At 45.3% G+C, this 22,592-nt stretch overlaps 1 protein-coding gene across 1 annotated transcript in view; it reads right to left on the reverse strand.

Annotated features, from left to right (window-relative positions):
- The window catches only part of LOC147725440 (janus kinase and microtubule-interacting protein 1-like), a 1,438,523-nt gene that overhangs the window by 572,142 nt on the left and 843,789 nt on the right, over positions 1-22,592 (reverse strand). Inside the window, exon 8 of the mRNA XM_086964109.1 lies at positions 15,159-15,296. Coding sequence (XP_086820235.1) covers positions 15,159-15,296 — 138 coding nt within the window. The remainder of the gene's footprint in view (positions 1-15,158; positions 15,297-22,592) is intronic.

Consider the following 22,592-nt stretch of genomic DNA (forward strand, 5'->3'; position numbering starts at 1 on the left):
TTAAAAAGAGAAGATTTGTTAAATACCAAAGAAAAGATTACTAAAGACACAGGGAAATTTAGGATGATCACCACTTTCTCCAAGGAGTCCAACACGATAAGGAACATTCTGAGGAAAAACTGGCACATATTGAAAACAGATGCCGTTATTGCCCCAGACATTCCTATCCATCCCCTCATAACCTTTAGAAAGGCTCGTTCCTTGAAAGATGCCCTGGTTTCCAGTCACCTAGAGAAGTCTCAAACCAAACCCCAAAAAACCCTCAAGGAAATGAAAGGATTCTTTCCATGCGGGAAGTGCAAGGCCTGCGTAGCTAGTAAAAGAGTCAGAACATACAAGGTAGAGGGCATGAGGCAAGACAAACAGATTAACAAATTCATGACCTGCCAAACCAGCTATGCAGTATATTGTCTTGTGTGTCCTTGCGGACTGAAGTACGTGGGGAGCACCATCAATATGGTTAAACTTCGGATATTGGAACACATGAGAGCCATAAAAAATAAAGATTTCAGCTATCCTGTAGCACGACACTTCTCCATCAAACATAATAGCAACAGGGACCTGTTGCAATATTATTGTTTGGATTATCTACCAACTAACATTAGAGGGGGAGACCGTCTACTTAAACTCAGGAGGCTGGAGTCACGCTACATTATAGACATGGGAACCAAGATTCCAAAAGGGTTAAACAGTGGGGAAGAATTGGCCATCCATTTGAATAAATGAAATATCATGAAATCTGAAAATGACCTTGAGATACTGTCTGCAAATGTGTCACTTGTCAACATGTCGCTCTAGCCGATACACGGCATAATTACATGTGGGGTATATAGGACTCAAGCAGTCTTTTAATTAAGGCTGCATTGCCGATCCACGGCTTAATTGAGTGAAATGAATATTCTTTTTTATTGATGATTTTGTTATATGTTGAAATGCATGACAAATGAATTCTCTAACCGACAAATCTTGTGGGTTCTGTTGTGTAAAGAAACAGTTGTTGACCGGCATTTTACCGTGTTAAAATGGCGCTCATATTATTATGATGACGCCAAGTCCGTCCTCTATTACCCCTAGACACGTGACATGTGATGTTTTAATAAAATATGGCCGCCAGTATTTTTGTTTAGAACTTACGACACTGACGAAGGATGTAAATCCGAAACGCGTTTGTCCTGAATAAACTGCTGTTGAGCTAAAGAATCCTCGCGAGTGCTTTTCTTTCCTAAAGGATTTGAGGGAAGTTTGGAGCTGGGATATATATATATATATATATGTAACGAAAGCCAGTTACTGAGAAATACACACTCACTGGTGCCGTGGCCTCGGTATACAGCAGACTTTATTCAAAGCAAACGGGTGCCCAACGCGTTTCGGAGTTACCTCACTCCTTGTTCTTGGGTAACGTTTTTGTAGTGCCATTGACATTTAAAGGTACAGAGTTCCTATTAGCAATAGATATAGAAATTGGACGTTGTCAAATTGTTTTTTTGCATATCATCGACGTTATAAAGATTTGCATTGACATTGAAATAGCAGATGTAAGCCAAACAAAATTGATCATAATGCTGCGATGTTGTACAATTAAATCCAAAACATTATTTAAATATTATCCGTCATTCTCCCCAAGTGGGGTAATATGCTGAAACATAGTATGTCTAAGCAAAGACACCCATCGTTCGTCTCTTGTGGGGTAAGTCATAGAAACCTAGTTGCTATTGCAATTATATAACCGTCCACTGCCTGTGAACACTCGCCTTTAAGCTATAAAATAAATAAAACATTGCATTGCTGTTTGTATTTGTCCATGTGGATTCAAGCTATAATCAACCATACTGTGCAATTTCGGAATATAAGTTCTAGTCAAGCTCAAGTGAGCATACTATCCATCAAGTTAACTGCAGTTGTCAATACATCTTCTCTTCTGTAACAAAAACCAAATATACAAGTTACTAAAAATAATAGGAACTGATGAAAAACTTGTTAAAACATTTTCTTTTAAAAAAAGGCAACAAAGGGTAGAGACAGTTCCAGGTTATAGATTTTGTCTTATCTTAAGTGTATTGATATCTCCTTGTCCAGATTTAAACCAAAAGGACTCAATGTATTGTACTTTATTATCATTTTTAGGTTTCGCCTAAGTGAAAGCTGCGCACTGCATACTGCATGCAATAAAAGTTGTGAAAATGATGAAAAACTTTTTAAAACATTTTCTTTTAAAAAAAGGCAACAAAGGGTAGAGACAGTTCCAGGTTATAGATTTTTGTCTTATCTTAAGTGTATTGATGTCTCCTTGTCCAGATTTAAACCAAAAGGACTCAATGTATTGTACTTTATTATAATTTTTAGGTTTCGCCTAAGTGAAAGCTGCGCACTGCGCAGCTTTTCGCGCAGGCGAAAACCTAATGAGAATAACTTTGTGGCTTGGGAATCGGCCCACTGTTCCATTGGCTAGCTCCATAAATGGAGGCTAGCCATTGGAACAGAGATCTGTCCGTCATGGCCGGACCAGATTCATGGGCGTTCCCGCGATTTCTTCCCTCTCCACCCTTTTCTGATCGTCATCGCGGCGGTGGGCGGTTCCTATTTTTTTGGGGGGGGAAGGTTTGTTTTGGTCATTGCAGGCCGACCGCCGCCGGAAGAAGTCCAGATGAGTGCTTTTTCTTGCCGTTTGCCGTTCCCGCCCCCCCCTCCCGCTATCCGTGCCTTCCCCGCCCCCCTCCGGCTGTCCGTCCCTTTCCCACCCCCCCTACCGCTGTCCGTGACTTTCCCGCCCCCCTCCCGCTGTCCGTGCCTTTCCCGCCCCCCTCCCGCTGTCCGTGCCTTTCCACTGTCTCATTTTACAGGTTTATACTTTGCCTACTATTGTGTCGTTTGTGCATGAGTTAGTATTGCAGGTCTGCTTGCATCAGAGCAGGAAGTTAAAGGAAGTCTCATTGACCCTCTTTTAAAAACGTTTTTAGGACAATCGGTACATATTCGGAAATGGACAGTGAGCAATGTTTGATCAATGGCTAGGGGTTCCACACAAGTAACTTACTGTTCGATATGTCAGGTTTGATTGTGCAGCTGTGCTTGATGGTTTCTTACCAATCCTTTAAAACAGAAGTGCCTTTCCCGCACCCCCCTCCCGCTGTCCGTGCCTTTCCAGCCCCCCCTCCCGCTGTCTGTGCCTTTCCCGCTCCCCCTCCCGCCGTCCGTGCCTTTCCCGCCCCCCTCCCGCTGTCCGTGTCTTTCCTGCCCTCCCCCCCTCCTGCTGTCCGTGTCTTTCCTGCCTTCCCTCCCGCTGTCCGTGCCTTTCCTTGTTCTCCTGGGTGCTGGTCAGATGGTTTTGCTTACATGGATCCCAAACTGTCGAAATGGCTGCCACTCTCCCTACAGAATCTCCCCTTCCTGGTCTGCTGAGTCTGCTCTGCTAGCAAAGTGTGCTACTCTGTATTGTACTGTATAAGACCTTTTTCTAACATGTGCTCTGCATAAATCCTGCATAATGTTGTTATTAAAGGAACCGCTAATTTGTTTAGATTGCACATTTTGACCGTTCTCCTCGCCCATGGCTGAGTAAAACAGAAGAGTAGAAGAGATTTAAAACCTGTATTGTTCCAGCAATAAACTTGGAAAAACGCATTGGTAGATTAGGGTAACAATGTGATTTGGTGCTTGAAAAGCGGCTTATTGCAAAACCTTTCCACGGTTGCCAGCAAGTAGGTTTGGTGAGTGTGCCTCTAAAGAGCAGCAGAGGAGAAACTGACTGGGCTACCATGGGAACAGATCATAAGATTTAAATAGTCATCTGCGCTCATCAAGATTTCCAGTGGAGTCGGTCGCGCGAGCCATACTGCAGCTCCTCACTTACGCAACACCCCCGCTCTAAATGGATGTGGCTGCCAGTTATTCACTACCTGAAAGCAAGACACTGAAGTTTGGATCGAAGGTTGGGCTTGTATCCTGTGCTTTCATAAAGAGGTTCACCCTATGTTTTCCTTTCAACATGTTTACCTAAAATGCATTTGCAAAACGTGTTTTGTATTTCCTTACTTAGCTCAGAATTTTTTTTGGTGTATGTGCGCGAAAGCCATCAGACATACATTTTTTCGTGACAGAGGACTGTGGGTGCTATTCCATTGATTTGGCCTAATAGAGCGCAGGCTCACCTGCTCGGGATTTTACCATACTCACCTGGGCCCATAAACACATACTGCTAATGGCAATGTAAATGACAATGCCATATATTTATCTGTTTTCAAAACGAATACATAAATACAAATTTTGTTATTTACAATGCCAATAGCTCAAACTTTTCCAAAGGCGAAACCATTGCATTGTAAATGCTTGTTGATTCAAGTTTTCTTAATTCTAATGTACGGTTCCCACTTCTTTCTCTCAGAGGGATGGAATCAAGTACACAGAATTTCAGAAGGTTTGATTTTGTTTCTGTACTGTACTGAAATGTTGATTCAAGTTTTCTTAATTCTAATGTACGGTTCCCACTTCTTTCTCTCAGAGGGATGGAATCAAGTACACAGAATTTCAGAAGGTTTTGATTTTGTTTCTGTACTGTACTGAAATGGCGAGCCACAGGGTATTGTTTATCATTTTTTGCAAAATCTGCAGCAAATTACATTGAAAATTGACTGCAGGTAACAGGTTATTACAGGCCCAGAGTTGTCACCCAAAAAATTTGATAAACAGCATTCCGTTTGGCGAACTGCCCATTCCCAGGGCAGATTACCTTAAGGAAGGGGGCTGCATGGCCCCCCTGCCTAAACCAATAATGGCCCCGGGGCTCAGTAGCTATGTCCAGGGAGCCGACCGTAGGGACATTGTAGCATCCCTGCCCGCAGTGGCACAGGCAGGGAAACCTATGTTTGCTCCCACTTGGTAGGAGCATTTTCAAAAACACCCACCAAGTGGGAGCAAACACCAAGTAAGCTCCCAGTGGGCGGGAGCTTTAAAAATACTCCTGCCCACTTGGAGCAGACTATTGACCTGTTTCTCTGCCCGCACTGAAGCGTTGGGGCTCCCCTTGTGGCCCCCAACAAGCGTATAGTGGGTGCCCTGGGTGGGCACTCATGTTTTAAGTGTGAGGGGGTCCCTGGAGCCAAATTAGTCTGGTTAGGGGGGCTGCATGCCCTCCTCTCCCTGATAATCACGCTAGGTCCCGGGAGATGAGTTCCTAGGGGGTTCCGTGCCCCTCTCTCCCCCTGATAATCATGCCGGACCCAAGGATGGCCTTTATTTAAAGGAGTGGCCTGGTGGCATGGGGTCCCTAGGCCCTAACAAAGCTTAAAAAATAGGCACTGGGAAACCAGGGCCTAATGAGACTCGGGGAGGGGGACCACACAGCCCCCATCCCCTTACAAAAAAAACCTGAAATAGACCCTGGGGCATGGGGTACCTAGGGCAAGGCCTTGTGACCTACCCTCAGCCGCAAAATGCTCAAGGTAGTACGCAGAGTGGGGTTGGCTGCATGTGGGGGGGTCCAGCATGCGCGACAGGTTTAGATTTACGTATCGTAATCAAATATTACTTTATGTTACTAAAACTAGAAATTCACTGAAAAAAACAAAGGTTAAAATATGTTATAATTAGGTGTGATAAAAAGATGTTTTAATTTTGTATTTTTAAGCAAAGAAATTCACTGAAAAATCCAAAGGTTAAAGTAATGTTATAGTTAGATGAATTTGTCAGTGATAACATTAACGTTGTGAACTAAAAAAAATAAACAGAAATTCACCAGTCATAGTCAGCAGCTCTAACTATAACTTGTGCTACCACCATACACTGCTTATGACCTCACATATTACACAACTTAACACATGTTCTATGATATCTTTTATGACATCAGTGCTGACATCTTAAATGACGTAATTGATGACATCACTGATGAAATCACTGATCACATAATCCAAGCTCTTTAAACTGGAATACCATTAGAGCTATGAAAGTAAATTATAAATAGCTCTGAATAATATGAAGTTTATTTACTGCTATCATACATACAACCCCCATATTTTGAAAAATGTTCTGTTATTTTCAACATTGGCCCCATACCATACACTTCGTGGGTAGCCGAGGTCTTGCTGGCTATGAATCACAGATGAAAGGGTAACCTATCCTGTACACGGTGTTCAATCTGTATACAACTGTTCAAGGAAAACCATGTTCCTCCAGATACTCACGCCATGTTACATAACTAATGCCCTACTACGGACATTCTCTATTAGTATCAAACCCCTGACAGTCCCTGACTCTACATTGGGAACTAAAGTAGATAGGGGTGTAATGGTGGGTACTGTTAACAGTGTTTGTTCTATGGAGAGAGTTTACTCTGTACTTCCCTGTTTGCAGAGAGTGAAACTCTCATGAGAAATATACCGCAGAGTTACTACAAATTATCTACAAAGCACAGTGTACATTCTATGCAAAACTTTTAAAAAAATACACTAGTCACATTAAAATAACCAAAGATTATACTGATTATACTGAATGAATACTAACCAAGGAGCATCTAAGTATACATATTCAATTCAAGCATTAAATCATGCAATTAATCAAGTATCAACAATAAAAGTTCAAAGCAGGCTTCTTTCTTCAATTTGTATTTACTTAAATTCCATTGCACAACCAATGGGCTGAATGACCTGACCGAACAAAATCAATTCTGAACAAGCGCACCGTTTGAAGATTCCAAAAACTGGGTATTGTTTCATCACAACTTCATCAAACTACGTGTCCCAGAAACCCTGCTACAAGGAATAGGAAGAAGAACATATAAGCAGAGTCAGCACAAGTGCCGTGTGATGAATGTTTGTGGAGATATGCCATTTGACAAGTAAAGCTTGAAGAATATCACCTAAATGTAAGTGTGGAGAACTGTTCCAAATGTTTGGCTTTAAGGTTTATTGGCAAACATGTGCGCAGCATTTAAGCACGTTTTAATCTAGTGCAAAAAAGCAGCCACATGATGAACTGTTTGAGGTTAATGACCCGTAAAGAAGATGTAATTACAAACTAAAAGCGCAAGTCCAAAACATTTGGCCAGGAGGGGTATTGCTAAATATATGTACACCATTGAAGCGCCTCTCAATTTAATGTAAATGCGCAACGATGAAAGTCCTAATATGAAAATATTTGCAAATGCGAAGTAAGGAATAGAAACACCAAAAGCTTGAAAATGTGACATACCGCGAAGTAATTCAGACTTTATTACCATTCTTCCACTTCCATCAGGAAGTCATAACCTGTTAAGAAGAGCCAGAAATGCCCTGAAAAGTCTTACAACATTCACAAGTAAGGGAGAGGCCACATTAAGCTGGTCCTGTGCTTTTAACATTGGTTCATAATGGTTGTCCAAATGACCATGATTTAATTGTATTTTAGGGTGGAATGTAAAGCCCTCAATGAAGTATTTTGGCTCAATTTAAATCGCAAATAAGGATACAAGGTGGGAGTCATCTCAAGTAAACACGAAGACTCCAGTAAGTCTCATATATTTAGACAAAAATGAATCGTACCTGCTGAAAATGATCAGACTCAAAACCTCACACTTACACAATTTATCTACCCATGTTTAAGTGTCTAAGAAGATACTATTAGGAGATTGAATTTCAGCAAAAAAGATAAGGTACCAGATAAACTTAGTGCCCACTTTACCTATTAATTGCAGAGAAGCACAAGTTACTACTTGTGTAACGATATATCTGTAAGAGACATTAGTTAGTGATAGATTCCTTACCTTAGAATATCCCCAGGCATCAGACTGGATCCGGAAACTTTTGCGTAGCAGTACCCCTGCGCGTCGGTAGGCGTCGTCTGCGGCTCCGCGTCCGTCGTCGTGGGCGCCGTGATGACGTCATCGGAGTACTTAGACGCCGCCTCCGCGTGCTGACGTCAGTTCTTAGACACAGCTTTTCCGCGCCAGAAACGCAGAGCTATGCTAAAAACCAACCCTGGTGCCTTGAAACTAGGGCCCTGAAAGGGGATGACCTTAACCCTAGATATCGGTTCGCAGAACGGGGAGGATGGGTGCGTCGGTAAGGAATCTATCACTAACTAATGTCTCTTACAGATATATCGTTACACAAGTAGTAACTTGTGCATCTGAAAGAGACCCGTAAGTGATAGATTCCTTACCTTAGAATAGATACTCCAGCAATACCAACCCCGGTGGTGGGTCTGCGAACCAATAATCACACCAGAAAGTCCTGGAGGACGGAACAGCCAAAGAAGCCATCCCTCCGGACTTGACTGTCCAGGCAATAGTGTCTTGCAAACGTGTGCAGCGAGGCTCACGTAGCCGCCTGGCAAATGTCCTGCAAGGGCACACCTCGGCCCAAGGCAGTTGTAGTCGCTGTGGCATGAGTGGAATGAGCCCTCAGCCCAACAGAGGGTTCCTTCTTTGCCAAGGAGTAACACGCCTGGATACAAAAGATGATCCACCGCGAGATGGTCCGCTTGTGTACCGCTTTCCCCTTCTTAGCGCCCACGTAACCAACAAAGAGTTGGTCATCCACCCGGAACTGGCGTGTGCGATCCAGATAGAATGAGAGCGCACGTTATGGGTCCAGACGGTGGAGCCTCTCTTCTGGTAAGGCAGAAGGGGAGCACTGTAAACTGAAAGTGTTCGTGGCCTACCGTGAACCGCAGGTAACGCCGGTGGGCCGGCAGGACGGGGATGTGGAAATAAGCGTCCTGCAAGTCCAACGCTACCATCCAGTCTCCTGGGTCCAGGGCAGCTAAGACCTGAGCCGGAGTCAGCATCTTGAACTTCTCCTTCCGGAAGAAGCCGTTGACGTTCCGTAGGTCCAAGATAGGGCGTAGGCCCCCTTTGCCCTTCTTGGGTACCAGAAAGTAGTGGGAGTAGCAACCACGTCCTACTTCTGGCCCAGGAACGAGCTCGATGGCCCCCTTGGCCAAGAGGGCCGAAACGTCCTCCTGCAGAAGCTGCAAGTGATCCCCCGATACGCGGTGGTGTTGTGGTGGCATGGCTTGAGGGGTCGTCTCGAAGGGGAGGGAGTAGCCCCTTCGGACGATCTGCAGCACTCACCTGTCCAAAGTGACAGTGCGCCAGTGAGAGTGGTGATGGCGAACCATGCCCCCTACTGGCATCACATGGGCCGAGAAGCACGGACTAGGAGGGTTTAGAGGCGGATGCTGCGGGAGAAGGTGTGGACTGGCCTCGCCGTTGTCCCCGACCGCCTCCACGGCGATTTCCATGGCCGCCACCGCGCTGGAAGTTAGTTTGCGGCGAGTGTCTGGCAGCACATGTAGGGACGCCCCTTCCTTGGCCACGAAATGAGCGAAAGGCACCCGATTGCTGGCGTGGGCCCAAGGACTTGGCCGTAGCCCTGGAGTCCTTAAAGCGCTCAAGTGCATGGTCTGCCTTGTCGCCAAAAAGGAGACGGCCATCGAACGGCATGTCCATCAGAGTGTTTTAGACATCTGCCGAAAAGTTGGCGGACCTCAACCAGGCGTGGCGTCTCACCGCCACCGTCGTTGCCATCGCTCTGCCCAGCGAGTCGGTGGTATCCAGCCCACACCGAATGGAATATTTGGCTGCATCCCGGCCCTCCACGAGGGCTTGGCCGAGTTTGGCCCGTACCTCCAACGAACACTCTGGCAGCATTTCCGCAACCGTCTCCCACAGAGAGTGGGTGTAGCGGCCCAAGAGGCATGCGGTGTTGGAAGACCGCAGTCCCAAACTAAGGGAGGAGAATATTTTCTTTCCATAATTCTCATACCTCTTGGATTCCCGATCAGGTGGAGCCGACGGGAATGCGGTCTGAGAATTGGAGGCCTGGATGACCAGCCTCTCGGGGTGGGGTGGGTGGACAGGAAACATGGGTCGCCTGGGGCCGGGCGGTGGCGTCTGGCCACGTTCCTATCTACGGGCGAACCCGTAGCGGGCCGGGACCAAGTGCCTAAAAGAACGTCGGTCAAGGCCTCATTAAAGGGCAGCAGAGGCTCAGCCGAGCTTGACTGCGGTTTAAGGACCTCAGTGAGGAGGTTAGTCCTCACGGCCGCGACGGGTAGCTCAAGGCCCAAGGCCTTGGCAGCCCTCATCAACACCACACTATAGGTTGCCCCCTCCTCCGAAGCCACGGTAGGAGGGGAGACAAAACAAGTGTCTGAAGAGGTGTCCAGGCCACTGGCCTCTCCCAGTTCCCCTGTCCAGTTCTCTGGAGACTGACACTCTCTGGTAAGAGGGTCCTCACACCCCTCCCAATTCTCCTTATCACCCATCTCCTGATACTCAGGGTTGTCAATCAATGGGGCCGACTCATAGAAGTGAAAATCTCCAAGCGGCGTCGAAAGCGGCGCCCAGCGGCGCCGTTCCGACGCCGGAGCCGGAGCGAAGGAGGCATCGGGGGCGGCGCCGTCCTCGGGCGACACCTGACGGACCGACGCCGGGGGGGTCTTAAGGTCCACCGGTGACGATCCAGATCCCGAAGGAGCCGGCGGTGTCGGGACAGTGGGGCAATGCAGCGCCGGGCCCGGAGGCACCGCAGAGCCCGTCGGAGGAGAAAGGGACCTCATGGCCATGAGGAAGCGCTCGATCTCCTCCGGCGTCGCATCTCGCCCAGGAACCGGAGGGTGTGGAGCAGGACGCGACGCCAGCGACCCAGAAGGAGCTGCGTGGGCGGTGTCACCCGAACCCCCGGGCGCAGCGCGCGAGCGTTGGGGGGAGTCAGAAGAGCGATGACGCCTCTTCGACTTCTTGTGCTTCTTACCTGACGACGACTTCGACCCGGAGGAGTGGTGCCGACTCTCGGAACTGTGGTGGCTCCGAGCCCGCGACCTGTCCCTCGACCTCCCGTGGGACCGGGACCTCTCACGGTGCGGGACCGACTGCCGGAGTTCGAGTCGCCTTGCCGGACCGCTCCCGCCTGGCTTTCGAAGAGAGGGCCCGGCAGTCGGAGCAGGCCTTGTCGTCGTGGTCGACGGCTAGACAAGTTAGGCACAGGTGGTGCGGATCCGTGACTGACACCGTGCGGTCGCAATCCTCACAGTGCTTGAACCAGGCATCCCTACGGCACCGATCGGAGTCGAGAAGACTTTGAGAAAGATCAAAAAGTTCCAAAAAAGTTAGTCAAAAATTGACTAAGGGTTACTGCTTTTTCCAGATCTGCGCTTGCTGGCGCGGAAAAAAGAAGAACTGACGTCAGCACGCGGAGGTGGCGTCTAAGTACTCCAACAACGTCATCACGGCGCCCGCGACGCCGACGACGGACGCGGAGCCGCAAACGACGCCTACCGACGCGCAAGGGTACTGCTACGCAAACCTTTCCGGATCCAGTCTGACGCCTGGGGATATTCTAAGGTAAGGAATCGATCACTAACGTGTCTCTTTCAGATAGAAAGGCTGATGCAGTGTGTCATTTATACATCTCAAAATTTGTTAATTTAGATTACACCGTGGTCTAAGCCCTGATGATAATCCCCTGAGGCAGGGGGGGATTGGAAACACGTCGGCACGCTAATATTTTGCCTGCGATGGATCTACATTAATTGAAGCTCTAGAGAGGGTGCCACTACATGAAATATACCCCGAGAGCAAATCACTTCCAGAGAAAGTTGTCCCCGCAGTATACCTGTTTGAAGCGCTTCACGAACTGAACAATACTCAATGTCATAGCGCCTACAGGCATTGTTTGAATCACAGAATGGTGTAATTGTTTGAATTAATCGTTAGATTTGAATTTATTGTTGTTATGTTTAAGTTTTTGAATTGTCCAGTTTTTTATGTGTTTATTAACATTTATTCATGAGGAATGTATAAATGAATGAAATGTGTATTCTTTTCATGCTTCTAAAAAATGAAAGGATGTTTGAAATTAAGTTGAATTAATACAACTGTGAAAGTAAAATGCAATGACGTGATGTGTTGTATTTCCAAATATGCATGAGTAACTAGCAGTTCCAAAACAGGTGGCCAGGTAATTCTTTTTGAAAAAATATTGCACGCCCTACGGGGCCCCCGAAATGGGCGTAACCCCTATAGTTTAAATTTAATGTATGCAAGGCACCCTTAAAGACGGCCCTCTCAGGCCAGGAGGGAAGATGCATTATATTAAAGGTGTGGACATATACGTGCAAGCCTATATGTCCCTATAGTGGTGTTCCCCATTGGAAACCACTGTGCATGTTAGTGTCCATAAGATAACATTGGCTGCCAACCAGATAACCTCTATATTGGTAGCTCCATTATATTACCACTAAAATAAGTAATGTTTGATATCAAACAATGTGCCTTCTCACCCCTGTGATGTGGAATACATCCCCTGTGATGTGGAATGCAACCAGAGGGCACCTTAGGGGTTACCCCCGGGTTACACCAGCGTTACTGGGTTCTAGCTAACAAGTCCTTGCTTTCCCGCACCTGTTGGCAAAAAGACAGGGTTCCGACCTCTGGCCAGGCAGTGTGATCACTCCCAGAAGTCAAAGACTAGATGGCTAGTGAATTGGCACATCACAGTAGGGAGCTTTAAAAGCTACACCTCCCATGGTATGCATCTGGGCTGTTCCTCTGAGGAGGAAACAGCCCTCCCCTTGCCCCAGGTGTGCTTCTACCCAGGCAAGACAGGAAATTGGCTAAGCAGGAGGTACACACCCCAAGATGGCTGGCCACACCTCCAGGGTGAATAGCCTGGTCTGTTCACCTAAAATTAAATTCTTTAGGTGGGCAGAAAAAGTGGGTTCTGGGTAGAAAAGGTGACCTACACCACTGGATGCGGTCACCTCAGGAACGGATTCGCTGCAGGGACTAGATACTCATCGGCTACTGGCTCCTACACCCCTAGCTCCCTTAAGTCTAGGATTTAAGGGTCCCCTCCTGACACCAGAACCTCAGATCTGAACAACTTACTTCAAGGAAGGACCAAGAGGAGATCTGTGTTGCCGACAAAAGGACTTTGCCCATCAGCACAAAGCAAAAGAGGGATTCTCTGTCTCTGAGGCAACAGACTTGGAACTAAGTGAACAACCTTCCTCTTTGGCCCAAACTCATGACTCCCGAAGAGAGGGGCCCTTGTGAAAGCCAGAAGCACCTGCAGTCTTCACTGGACTAGAGGCACTAGTCCCCTGTAAACTGCAGGTAAAGACTATCACCGGATCTAAAGAATCACTGGCCATCGGGTTCTACGAGGGATCACCAAAATCCAGGTAGTCAAGTGAATTGTGGCAGCTGTAGTCTCGCCTACCCAAAAGTCTCAGGCTGTTATGTTACTCCCCTGGAACGTTGGACCCAGTAATGCTCCAGAAGCTTTTCGTTGTGCTTACTGCTGCCAAGGCTTGTTGGTCACCAATCCGGTAACCAACGTCACACTCGACGCTGCAACTACAGAAAACACTGTGCAATCATCATCCAACGTCAGCAGTTGTGTACCTGTTTTGTTTTAGCATATTTTTTCCTGCAGCACGGAGTATGCAGTAAAAACAGCACAACCCACAGCTCCTGCTCACCACCTAGGACAGCCATAAAAACTCTGCACCCTGACTCCATGAGTTAGGTAAAATTGATCGGACTGTTAGGGCCTGGTCCTGGGGCCAGCAGGATCTTATCATAATTCAATGGAGAAAAAAAAGGATACAGGCACATTATAGTTAGGTTCAGGTTTCACTCGTAGAAAACCAGTGAGACTCTCGGGACTACAGTGGAATTCTTTCCCCAACCAGCAGTGCACCAGGAGGAGGGTTAGCAAAGTCGTGGAGAAAGTTGTAGTGGCCTCCAACAACCTCTTAGTAATCCCGCTGTGTAGGGCTCACTGGAGGTAACAGATGGGGTTGTTCCCACCCTAAAGGAACTTCTGGAGGCAAGGGGACTTCATCCCCCAACCAGCAGCACCAAGGAGGTCCGTTTGCAGAGTGCTGGAGAAAGGGGGCGGGGTCTCCATTGAGTTGCCAGTCTTTTATACTTATTTAATTTTTTCTATTTTGTAGGGAAGATGGTTGCGTAGCCCCCCTTTTTTGGGGCAGTTTTGGCCCAGGGACCCCATCTCTCTGGGCCATGCATTTTAAGAATCTGGAATTTCAGCCCCGGGGACCCCATCACCTGGGTCCTAGCCTTTCTTTTTTTACAAATCTTTTTTTTTAATGTAATGTAAGAGGGGGCCAAGCTTGGCCCCCCGCCCAGGCCGATTTAGGCCGCAGGGACTTCATCCCTTCAGGACCAGGCCCTTTGAAAAAAAAATGTATTCAAAAAAAGGGAAGGGGATCACACAGCCCTCCTCCTGGGCCAATTTTGGCCCTAGGGACCTCATCCCTCGGGCCTGGCCTCTATACTGGGTGCCTTGGTCCCTCCCAGTCATTTTCATTGGGGTCCACGGGGAAGCCAGCTCCCCACGTCCTCTAGGAGCCGGCATTGGTTTTGGACAGAGGGAGCTGCTGAACATGCAACTTCCTCTATCCAAAAGCAATTCTGCTCCGCATTTTTTCTGCTCTCACTTACTGAAAGTGGAGCAGAGTTTGCTATGGCTTGACGGGAGCATACTATTGTGGTCTGCAAAAAAAGGTTTTTCAAGCTACCACCAGGCATCTATTTTTTTTTGCCATGTTGTTTATTTCCAAATAACAACTGGTGCATCCCTTTAATGCTTAAGAGAATATTATGTTACTATTATTATTATTATGTTACGATTGGGAAATACAAAATAATTCAGGAAAGTTGAGAATATTTTCAACCTATGGGCTTGCATCTAATGGACAGCTTTTATCTACGGAGGGGGTTCTCTCCGGAGCATTGTTGGATGGATGTTGATGTCTGGCTTGACAGTGTAACTGTCACCTAACCTTTTAACCTACACCAATATTGTTCTACAGTTCTTGTTTCCACACAAATACATATCCATACCCATGCTATTTACTTTTAATTCTTCACATTCTCATGCATTCCTTCAAAGTCAGACCTATATGCATTATCTCACATACTCATATGGGCGAGATGAGGGACAGGCTGGTTTAATATAAGTGTTTCATAAATCTCAGCAAAGTGGATACATATTAAAAGGGTATACCTTCTGGAGAAGCAATAGCTATTTAGTTTGTCTTCACTTACCTGTGTCTGATTTAACAACTGTTAATGATTAAGAAAGCATAAGCATTGGGTTGGACAGCAAATGTAAAGATACATTTTTATTTTGAAGATAATGATAATACATTACCACAGAGAAATCATCAATAATTTGCTGCTGCTCCATAACCTGCAGTCTTAAGAATTCCATTTCTTGCTCTTGTGTTGTGCTGAGATCATTAAATGAGGAATGCCTCCTTAGCGGACATGGTATAGATAACTTTTCTTTCTAGAGCAGGAGAAAAGTGACAAAAAAGAGTGAGCACTTTGCACATGAATAAAGGTGTTGCGATAAACAATTTTCATTAGAATCTCGCTCAAATCACTACCAGTGGTTAATATTAATATATGCTAGTTTATGTCATTACAAACTTGCCGTAAATATGAACCACCGTGGGGACCGCTGGGATTTTTTGACTTGCTACCAGGATTTAGAGAACAATCTGTGCAACCAGTTTCAAACTCTCATCACCTTCTCTTCATGAAAGGAACAAAATAGCTATTGGTTGAGGAACTATATTAGACGCAGTACTGTTAAGGAACCATATTACACTGTAAAATCCACACATCCAATAACAAATACACGGAAACACAAATAAACACACAAAAGATGGTGGGAAGAACGCTTGCAAATTCTCTAACCATTGGCATTCGCTAGGGGTAGCATCCCAACCCATCTTTCTTTGGCTCACCATGCTATTTCAATTTGCACCAACCATATGTTTATCATTCTTAACACTGCTACAATTGGAACAGTCCAGCACGAACTGCCAGACTAGGTCCTCCTAGAACACAAGCAACCCAAGATCAGTTTTGAAATGATTAGGGCTCATCATTCGAGTATAGCTTGGCTACAGTGGCACAGTGAGCATGGGACCAAATCTGGGCATACCCTTGCCACATAGGGCGTACATCAAACACACAAAAGTTGATGGGAGGAATACTTGTAATTTGCCTAATCACTGGCAATCGCTCAGGGCAAAACCGGTCTTGGGTTGCTTGTGTTTCAGTTCAGGGAAGAACTGGCATGGCAGTTTGGGCTGGAGTGTTCCAATTGCAACAGGGTCAAGACTGATTTGCATATGGCTGGGTCCAAACTAGGTGGCATTCTGGGCAAAAGAAAGAACAGATTTTTACCTATAACTACACTTCTCTCCTAGGGGTATTTCCGAACACAAAATTGCACAAAATATAGTATACTGGCACCCTTTTTTTCAGTTTAAGATGAAGATGCAGCCAGTGTAGCCTATGTATGTAGGCTGCATTATTGTCTCCATATCTCTTAAGTGTCTTTGCCGGCTTTCCTGAAGAAAGGCAAAAAATATCCACTTAAGATGATATATCTAATAGTAGTGCTCCAGGTCCCCGCTTGTGGACTTATGACTATACATGGAAATCCCCTACGAAAGAACAATGGGTTGCAATGCTACACTATCCAGTGTCCTTGATTTAGGGCAGAGAGAACCGAGAAGTGTGTATCTTGAATGTGTCCTTCCGCAGGATGAATTTGAGGGGTTTAAGATCTAACAGAAGGCCTCCGTCCATTGGTGGTAAGAAATTAAAAGGAGTAAAACCTAATTGAGATTTCCGGAGCCCTCTCTGTGGCTCCCTTCTCCACAACAGCCTGGCCGTCCTGCAGCAAAATGGAAAATTATGTTCTGAAAGCTGTTCTGATGTAGGTGGAATAGGTGGTAAGACGGAAAGTAAAGGCAGGGTGTAGCCCCTTTGAATTATCTGTAGGACCCGCTTCTCGTATATTACTGGTTGCCACCCATGGAGCAAATTAGTGATTTTGCCTCCTAATGGTTGGTCATATGCCACTAAGGGTAAACTAAAGTGGCTAGGAGGCTGCTGCCAATACGGCTGGGACCCTGAAGGTTTGCTGATCCTGTTGACCTGATCACTGCCTGATAGATCCCTATCCTGACCCCTAAAGGATTGGGGCACCAGTTTCTGGCATAGTGGGCCTTGACGTTGCTGATAGGTAAAGCCCCAAATGTCGAAAGGTGCAGAACTGCTGTGCATATTTCCTCAATACCGAGGCAGCACTTAGTTGCTATGCTTTCTTCAAGGAGCTCTAGGTACAGTCAATCTTCTCGCTCTCCATCAAAAGGCATATCCATGAGTGATGCTTCAACCTCCCACGAAAAGCTAGTTGATCTCCACCATGCTACTGCCAAACAGTTTGTTGTGTCTAGTCCTGAGCTGATGACCTTCTTGGCCACATCCTGCTCAGCCTTAATGGTCACTGCCAAACTGGCTCTGAATTCCTCTAGGACTGTAGGTAAGATTTCAGAAAAGTCAGTGCCATAATGCATGGGAGTATCGTCCCAGCAAGCAGCTAGCATTGACTGACCCTATGGCGAGGCTAGCAGAGAAAAACATCTTCCCAAAATGTCATTCTCTTCAACTGCCTGCCTTCGAAATATGTAAAGAATTGGGGTTACATCTCACTGCTGAAGGGCTTAAAGCTCTTACCTGAGGTGTACCAGGTGATCCTCTTAGGTGGAGCTGAATACAGCTATATCATCCAGATAAGTTGAACTCAAGCTCTCCAGACCTGAAAGTGTTCATTTATCAACCTCTGGAAGGTGGAAGGTGCATTTTTAACCCAAAAGGCATCACTTTAAATTGAAAGTGGCTTTTGGGTGTTGAAAAAGCAGACTTTTCCTCAGTTCCTAGTGTGAGGGTCATCTGTCCATAACCCAATGTCAGGTCAAAGGTACTCAGATATTTTGCTGTTCCCACCCTATCAATGAGCTCATCCGATCTTGGCATGCGCTGGGCATCAGTCTTTAGGACTGCATTGAGGCCCTTGTAGTCCACACAGAACCTCATCTAATGTTCCCCCCTTTGGGGTTGGACTTGGACACTAGTTCCACCGGTTGGCCCATAGACTACTGGTGGGTTCAATCACTGCTAACTCCAGCATTTTGGCAACCTCAGTAATGTTACTGTCCTTGACGTGGTCAGACAACCTGTATATCTTAATTTTGAAAGGCAAGCTGTCACTGGTGTCCACATCATGGGTACACAATGTTGTCAGACCTGGGGTCAGGGAAAACAGTCCAGCAAACTGACTCCATAACTGATAGCAATCCCTTTGTTGCTGTTCTATCAAGGTGGAGGAGAAAACAATTCCTTCCGCACTCACTGCTAGACCTGTCAGCCTTAGGGTTGTCTTCCCCCAAACCTTTTGCCTATTTACCTCCTCTTTTTGCTGATTCTTTGTGTTGCCCCTTGGACTCTGACCACTTTACGACAGCTGACCTGTGCTAAAGTGTGTGTGTTTCTCCACTAAACCTGGTAACATTGGAGATATTTAATGTATCTGTAAGTCTCAAGAGGAGTGCACTACGTGTGTCCCATAGCTGTAAATTAAATGCTACTATTGGACTTGTTCGCACTGATTGTGCCACCTACACGAGTATCCCTTTAGACATGTTGCAGGCCTGACAATGCAGAGCCTGTATATGCAGTTTTACTGTCATGTCCAGGCCTGATATTGCAGAACCTGTATGTGCAGTTTTACTGCCATGTCGGCTTGGCATTTAAAACCACTTGTGAAGCCTTAAACTCCCCACTTTTTTACACATACGTTATCCCTAAGGTGGGCCCTGGGTAGCCCACAGTGCACGGGGCCATGTACGTAAAAAGTAGGCCATGTACATTTAAGTTTTGCATGGCCTGGTAGTGAAAACATCTACATTCATTTTTCACTACTGTGAGGCCTATTCCTCTCATAGGTTAACATTGGAAATACTTATTATTACACTCTTAAGCTACAATTCCTGATTGAGAAGGTATAGCTCTGTCATGTTTCACATCATTGGAATGGTAATGACAAATCCTCTTTGCAGGCAACGTTGGATTTAACATTACTATTTAAAAAATGCCACTTTTAGAAAGTTCAGCAAAAATGTATGAATGGCGAATGCAAACCTCCTCTTAAAGATATAGGTTATTCAGCTGAAATTGCCAAATGAATGTGTGCAGACAGTGTTGTGTATCGTCCCCTTTCATAGTATATCAAAAGATAATAGCAATGGGTGCGTTGTTGCGCACCCAGCTGCTGTACTGCTTAAATGAGAACAATGCTCCATGTAAACCAGTTTTTCAAACTTGACCATATTCAATCCATAGTGAACCAAACAGTCCTCAATTCAAATTGTCCAAATCTTATTCATTCGTAGAGCCAATCCGAAGACAGCATAATTATGCAAAATACTTTAATTTTGGCATTTGAATACTTTCTGTTGACAATCCAGGCTTTAACATAAGTATGTGTGGTCAAATGCATTTCCTCAGGGCTCACAGCAAAGACCCAATGCATTTTGAACCTGTTTGGTTCTTCGTCAGGGGTCACTGAATTTAAAAAAAAAATCTGCTTAACCAATCACTCGCAGACAGATCTTCATGTGAGACTAACAAATCCTATTTTACCCTCTTCCTCTACCCAGATGTCGCCACCAATTCCAACCCTCCTTCTTTCACCAGAAAAAAACGAAATAAAATGAAATGGAGTCCTTAAAAACGTTCTGGATGCTAAAACAGTTGATATCACAACTATAACTTCAAATCCTAATGAACAAATTAAATAAAAAACAAACAGAACCTAATTACCTAATGCAAGCCGTGTTCAGCATTATGACCTCTACATTCCGTCCTTCATTCCCAAAAAGTCATCACGTACTCCCTTTCCCTCTGATGATTCTTAAAAAGCTCCCACAGGTGTTTACAATGTGACCACATGATTACTGAGTTTTGTGAACAGGCTAATCCAACTACAAAACCCATAATGTATTATCCCCCCCCCCCCAAATAAAACCTGAACACATACCACCTTCTAGCTTCAAAAATCATAACGAATATAACACTGGGTCCTTAACAAAAATACTGCATCAGTCAAATAAATCAACTTAAGGGGATAATGCATTATGGGTTTTGTAGTTGGATTAGTTTCTGGTCTTAAAGCTATGTGTGCCTGCAGCCTGTCTCCAATAGACGTCTGGGGTGGATGACAGCTTGACTTTGAGCATTCCCTCTAGGCAGCCTCACACAAAGGAAGGTTAAGTGTGTCTGCGTGATCATCTGCATCCTGATGGCTCATCCTGGGTAGGATGGGAAAGAGGAGATGACACTTACACCTAAATGGGCAGTGTCCTGTCCCAACACAAGGGGCTGATTACTTCCTTGTAGAGTCTGGAGCCAGGGCTAGGAAGAAAGGACCTCTGTGCACTTCAAAGACCATTCTTTGAAGTCACCCCCACTTCAAAGCCACAACTGGGTATAATTACTAGGTCTCTGACCCCACCAAATCAGACACTTCTGTACCTGTAAATGTAATGTAATGTGTCTTGTAAAGCGCACTGCTGCCCTGAGGCGTCGTGGCGCAGTAGACCGCTGGGGAACCCGTCCTGGCTATCCCTGTGAGATGGTCCCTACTGGGTATCTCCAAGGTGAAACCAGGCATCCCCGGCGAATGTGCGGGGCTGTGTAGAGATGAGGCAAGCTAATGCCCAGAGTTGCCGAGTGTGATCCCTGGTTAGAGTAGGCACCGAGGCGAGAATTATCGAGTCCGCTGACCCTGGTCCACGACCCAGCCGCGTCGGGAATTGAACCCTGGTCCCAGGCCGTTCTCTGCTTCAGGGTCTGCCGCCTCTAACCAGTGAGCCACACCACTCCACTGGCACTAAACTGTGCCAGGAAGAAGAACTGTTAAGTTCAAGTTTATTGTTTCGGTTAATTAAACCATAACAAACACATTTTGCAGGTAAAACTATAAAATATTGCAATTTATAATATCATAAGAATAAAACGTACCTGAAGGAACGTGCTGTCATTTGTTCTGCCCAGACGAATTACAATTTTACTAAAATAATTTATTTTAAAACCAGCTTAATAGTTTAAAACTAGTGCAATATTTTTGCAAGTACACAAACAAATGGGAACTTGTGCTCAGCCTGTAATTTCAGCCATAGAACTATAATTTTCAAAAGCAGTCTAATACAAATTTATGTTTATGCCAATGAATTGGCCAAGGTAAACTTGAGATCAATCGGAGAAAATAGTCTCCTGGGCAGTAAATTCTTTTTAATGGATACTGTTTCTTTACCTGTTGCCGGTTTTATGTTAATACGTGATTGGCCCAGAGTTTTTCGATTTGGGCCATTGCCAGGAATCCAGCAAGTTTAACATTGAACTGTGGATCCCCTGGGTAAAGGCACGCTATTATAGATTCCCTACATGTATGAATGCCTCTATCATTGAAACTTCTTTTTAGTAGTAGTGAGTGAAGCTAACAGAGTTTGGGACAGATGCAGATCAAATGGATGAAGTTCTAATTTTGTTATTTTTACCAACAACATAAAGTGGAACAGTTAGTGTGGGTATATTACCCCTGCACAGGATCATAAGTCTGTGCTTTATCTGTGCCGAAAAGAGAACTGCCAGGTATGTCAGTGTTTCGTAATATTAAATTACTATCCATGAGTATGATCAGGAGCTGAATTTGATTTTGCATTGTAGACAAGTTTGAAGTTTTACGGCCCTATTGGTCACCCTCTTGAAGGCGTCATACACCTCATTCATGGTCCACACTTCGGTTAAACGCAGCCGTTTAATGGAGACATTCAGATATTTATAATATTACAACCATTGATTGATTTAAAGGGCCAACCATAACACACTATTTAGTGTGGAGTCTTAATCTGGTCTGATCTTATACCAACTCCTTACTATTGTAGAACTTCTGGTCAGACCGAACTTGATAAGCCGGATTTGTGTTGGTGATGAAGATTGAGGGAGGTTGGACGTTCGCCTAAAGGCATGGATCAGCATTTTATCCAATACTGCAGCATCCTGCCCTCTCATTTCCATATAGCATATGCAATAGTTGAAAGGAGCTTGGCCAAGATGACTGTTAAGAGTGCTTCAAATGATGGACCATCCATTTATTTTGCCAAGGTGCTAAGAGGGTGGGTTACTGCCTTTCCTTCTTCGCTATGTATTGTTTTTGCTGGGAGAAGTTTCCTCTTGAATCTAGATACAACCCCAAGTATTTGTAATTGGTTATTGCTTCCAGATGAATGTCATTTAAAAAAATTGAGGCGACCTGCCCCCAGTTGACTGTAGGCAGACCTGGTTTTTGTTTTTGTCACATTTAAGACATTAACTGATCTGTGTAGGCCTATTTTAGATGAGCTGAAAATCATGATGTCATATGCATATGATAAATGAGTGAGACATAGGGGACCAGACAGGGGGATGGGAATTGTCTTAGTCCATGGCTGGTGATAGAATCTGCCATGAAGAGGTCAAAAAGTGAGAAGTGCAAGAACACTTATAAGCAGGACTTTTTGACTTGTGATGGTATGTAGAAATAAAGGACCTCTGCGGCCTGCAGTTGCTCTGCCAATTTACCGTCCGGAACCCAAGTGCTGGACTTTTCATCACTGGTTGGGGATGCAGTTTTAGTTAATCGCATCTTTACTAGTTGATTGCTCCCAGGATATTCGGCTCCAGA

The sequence above is a fragment of the Lissotriton vulgaris genome, chromosome 3_2 (genome assembly GCF_964263255.1).
Source record: "Lissotriton vulgaris chromosome 3_2, aLisVul1.2, whole genome shotgun sequence".
NCBI classification, from domain to species: domain Eukaryota; kingdom Metazoa; phylum Chordata; class Amphibia; order Caudata; family Salamandridae; genus Lissotriton; species Lissotriton vulgaris.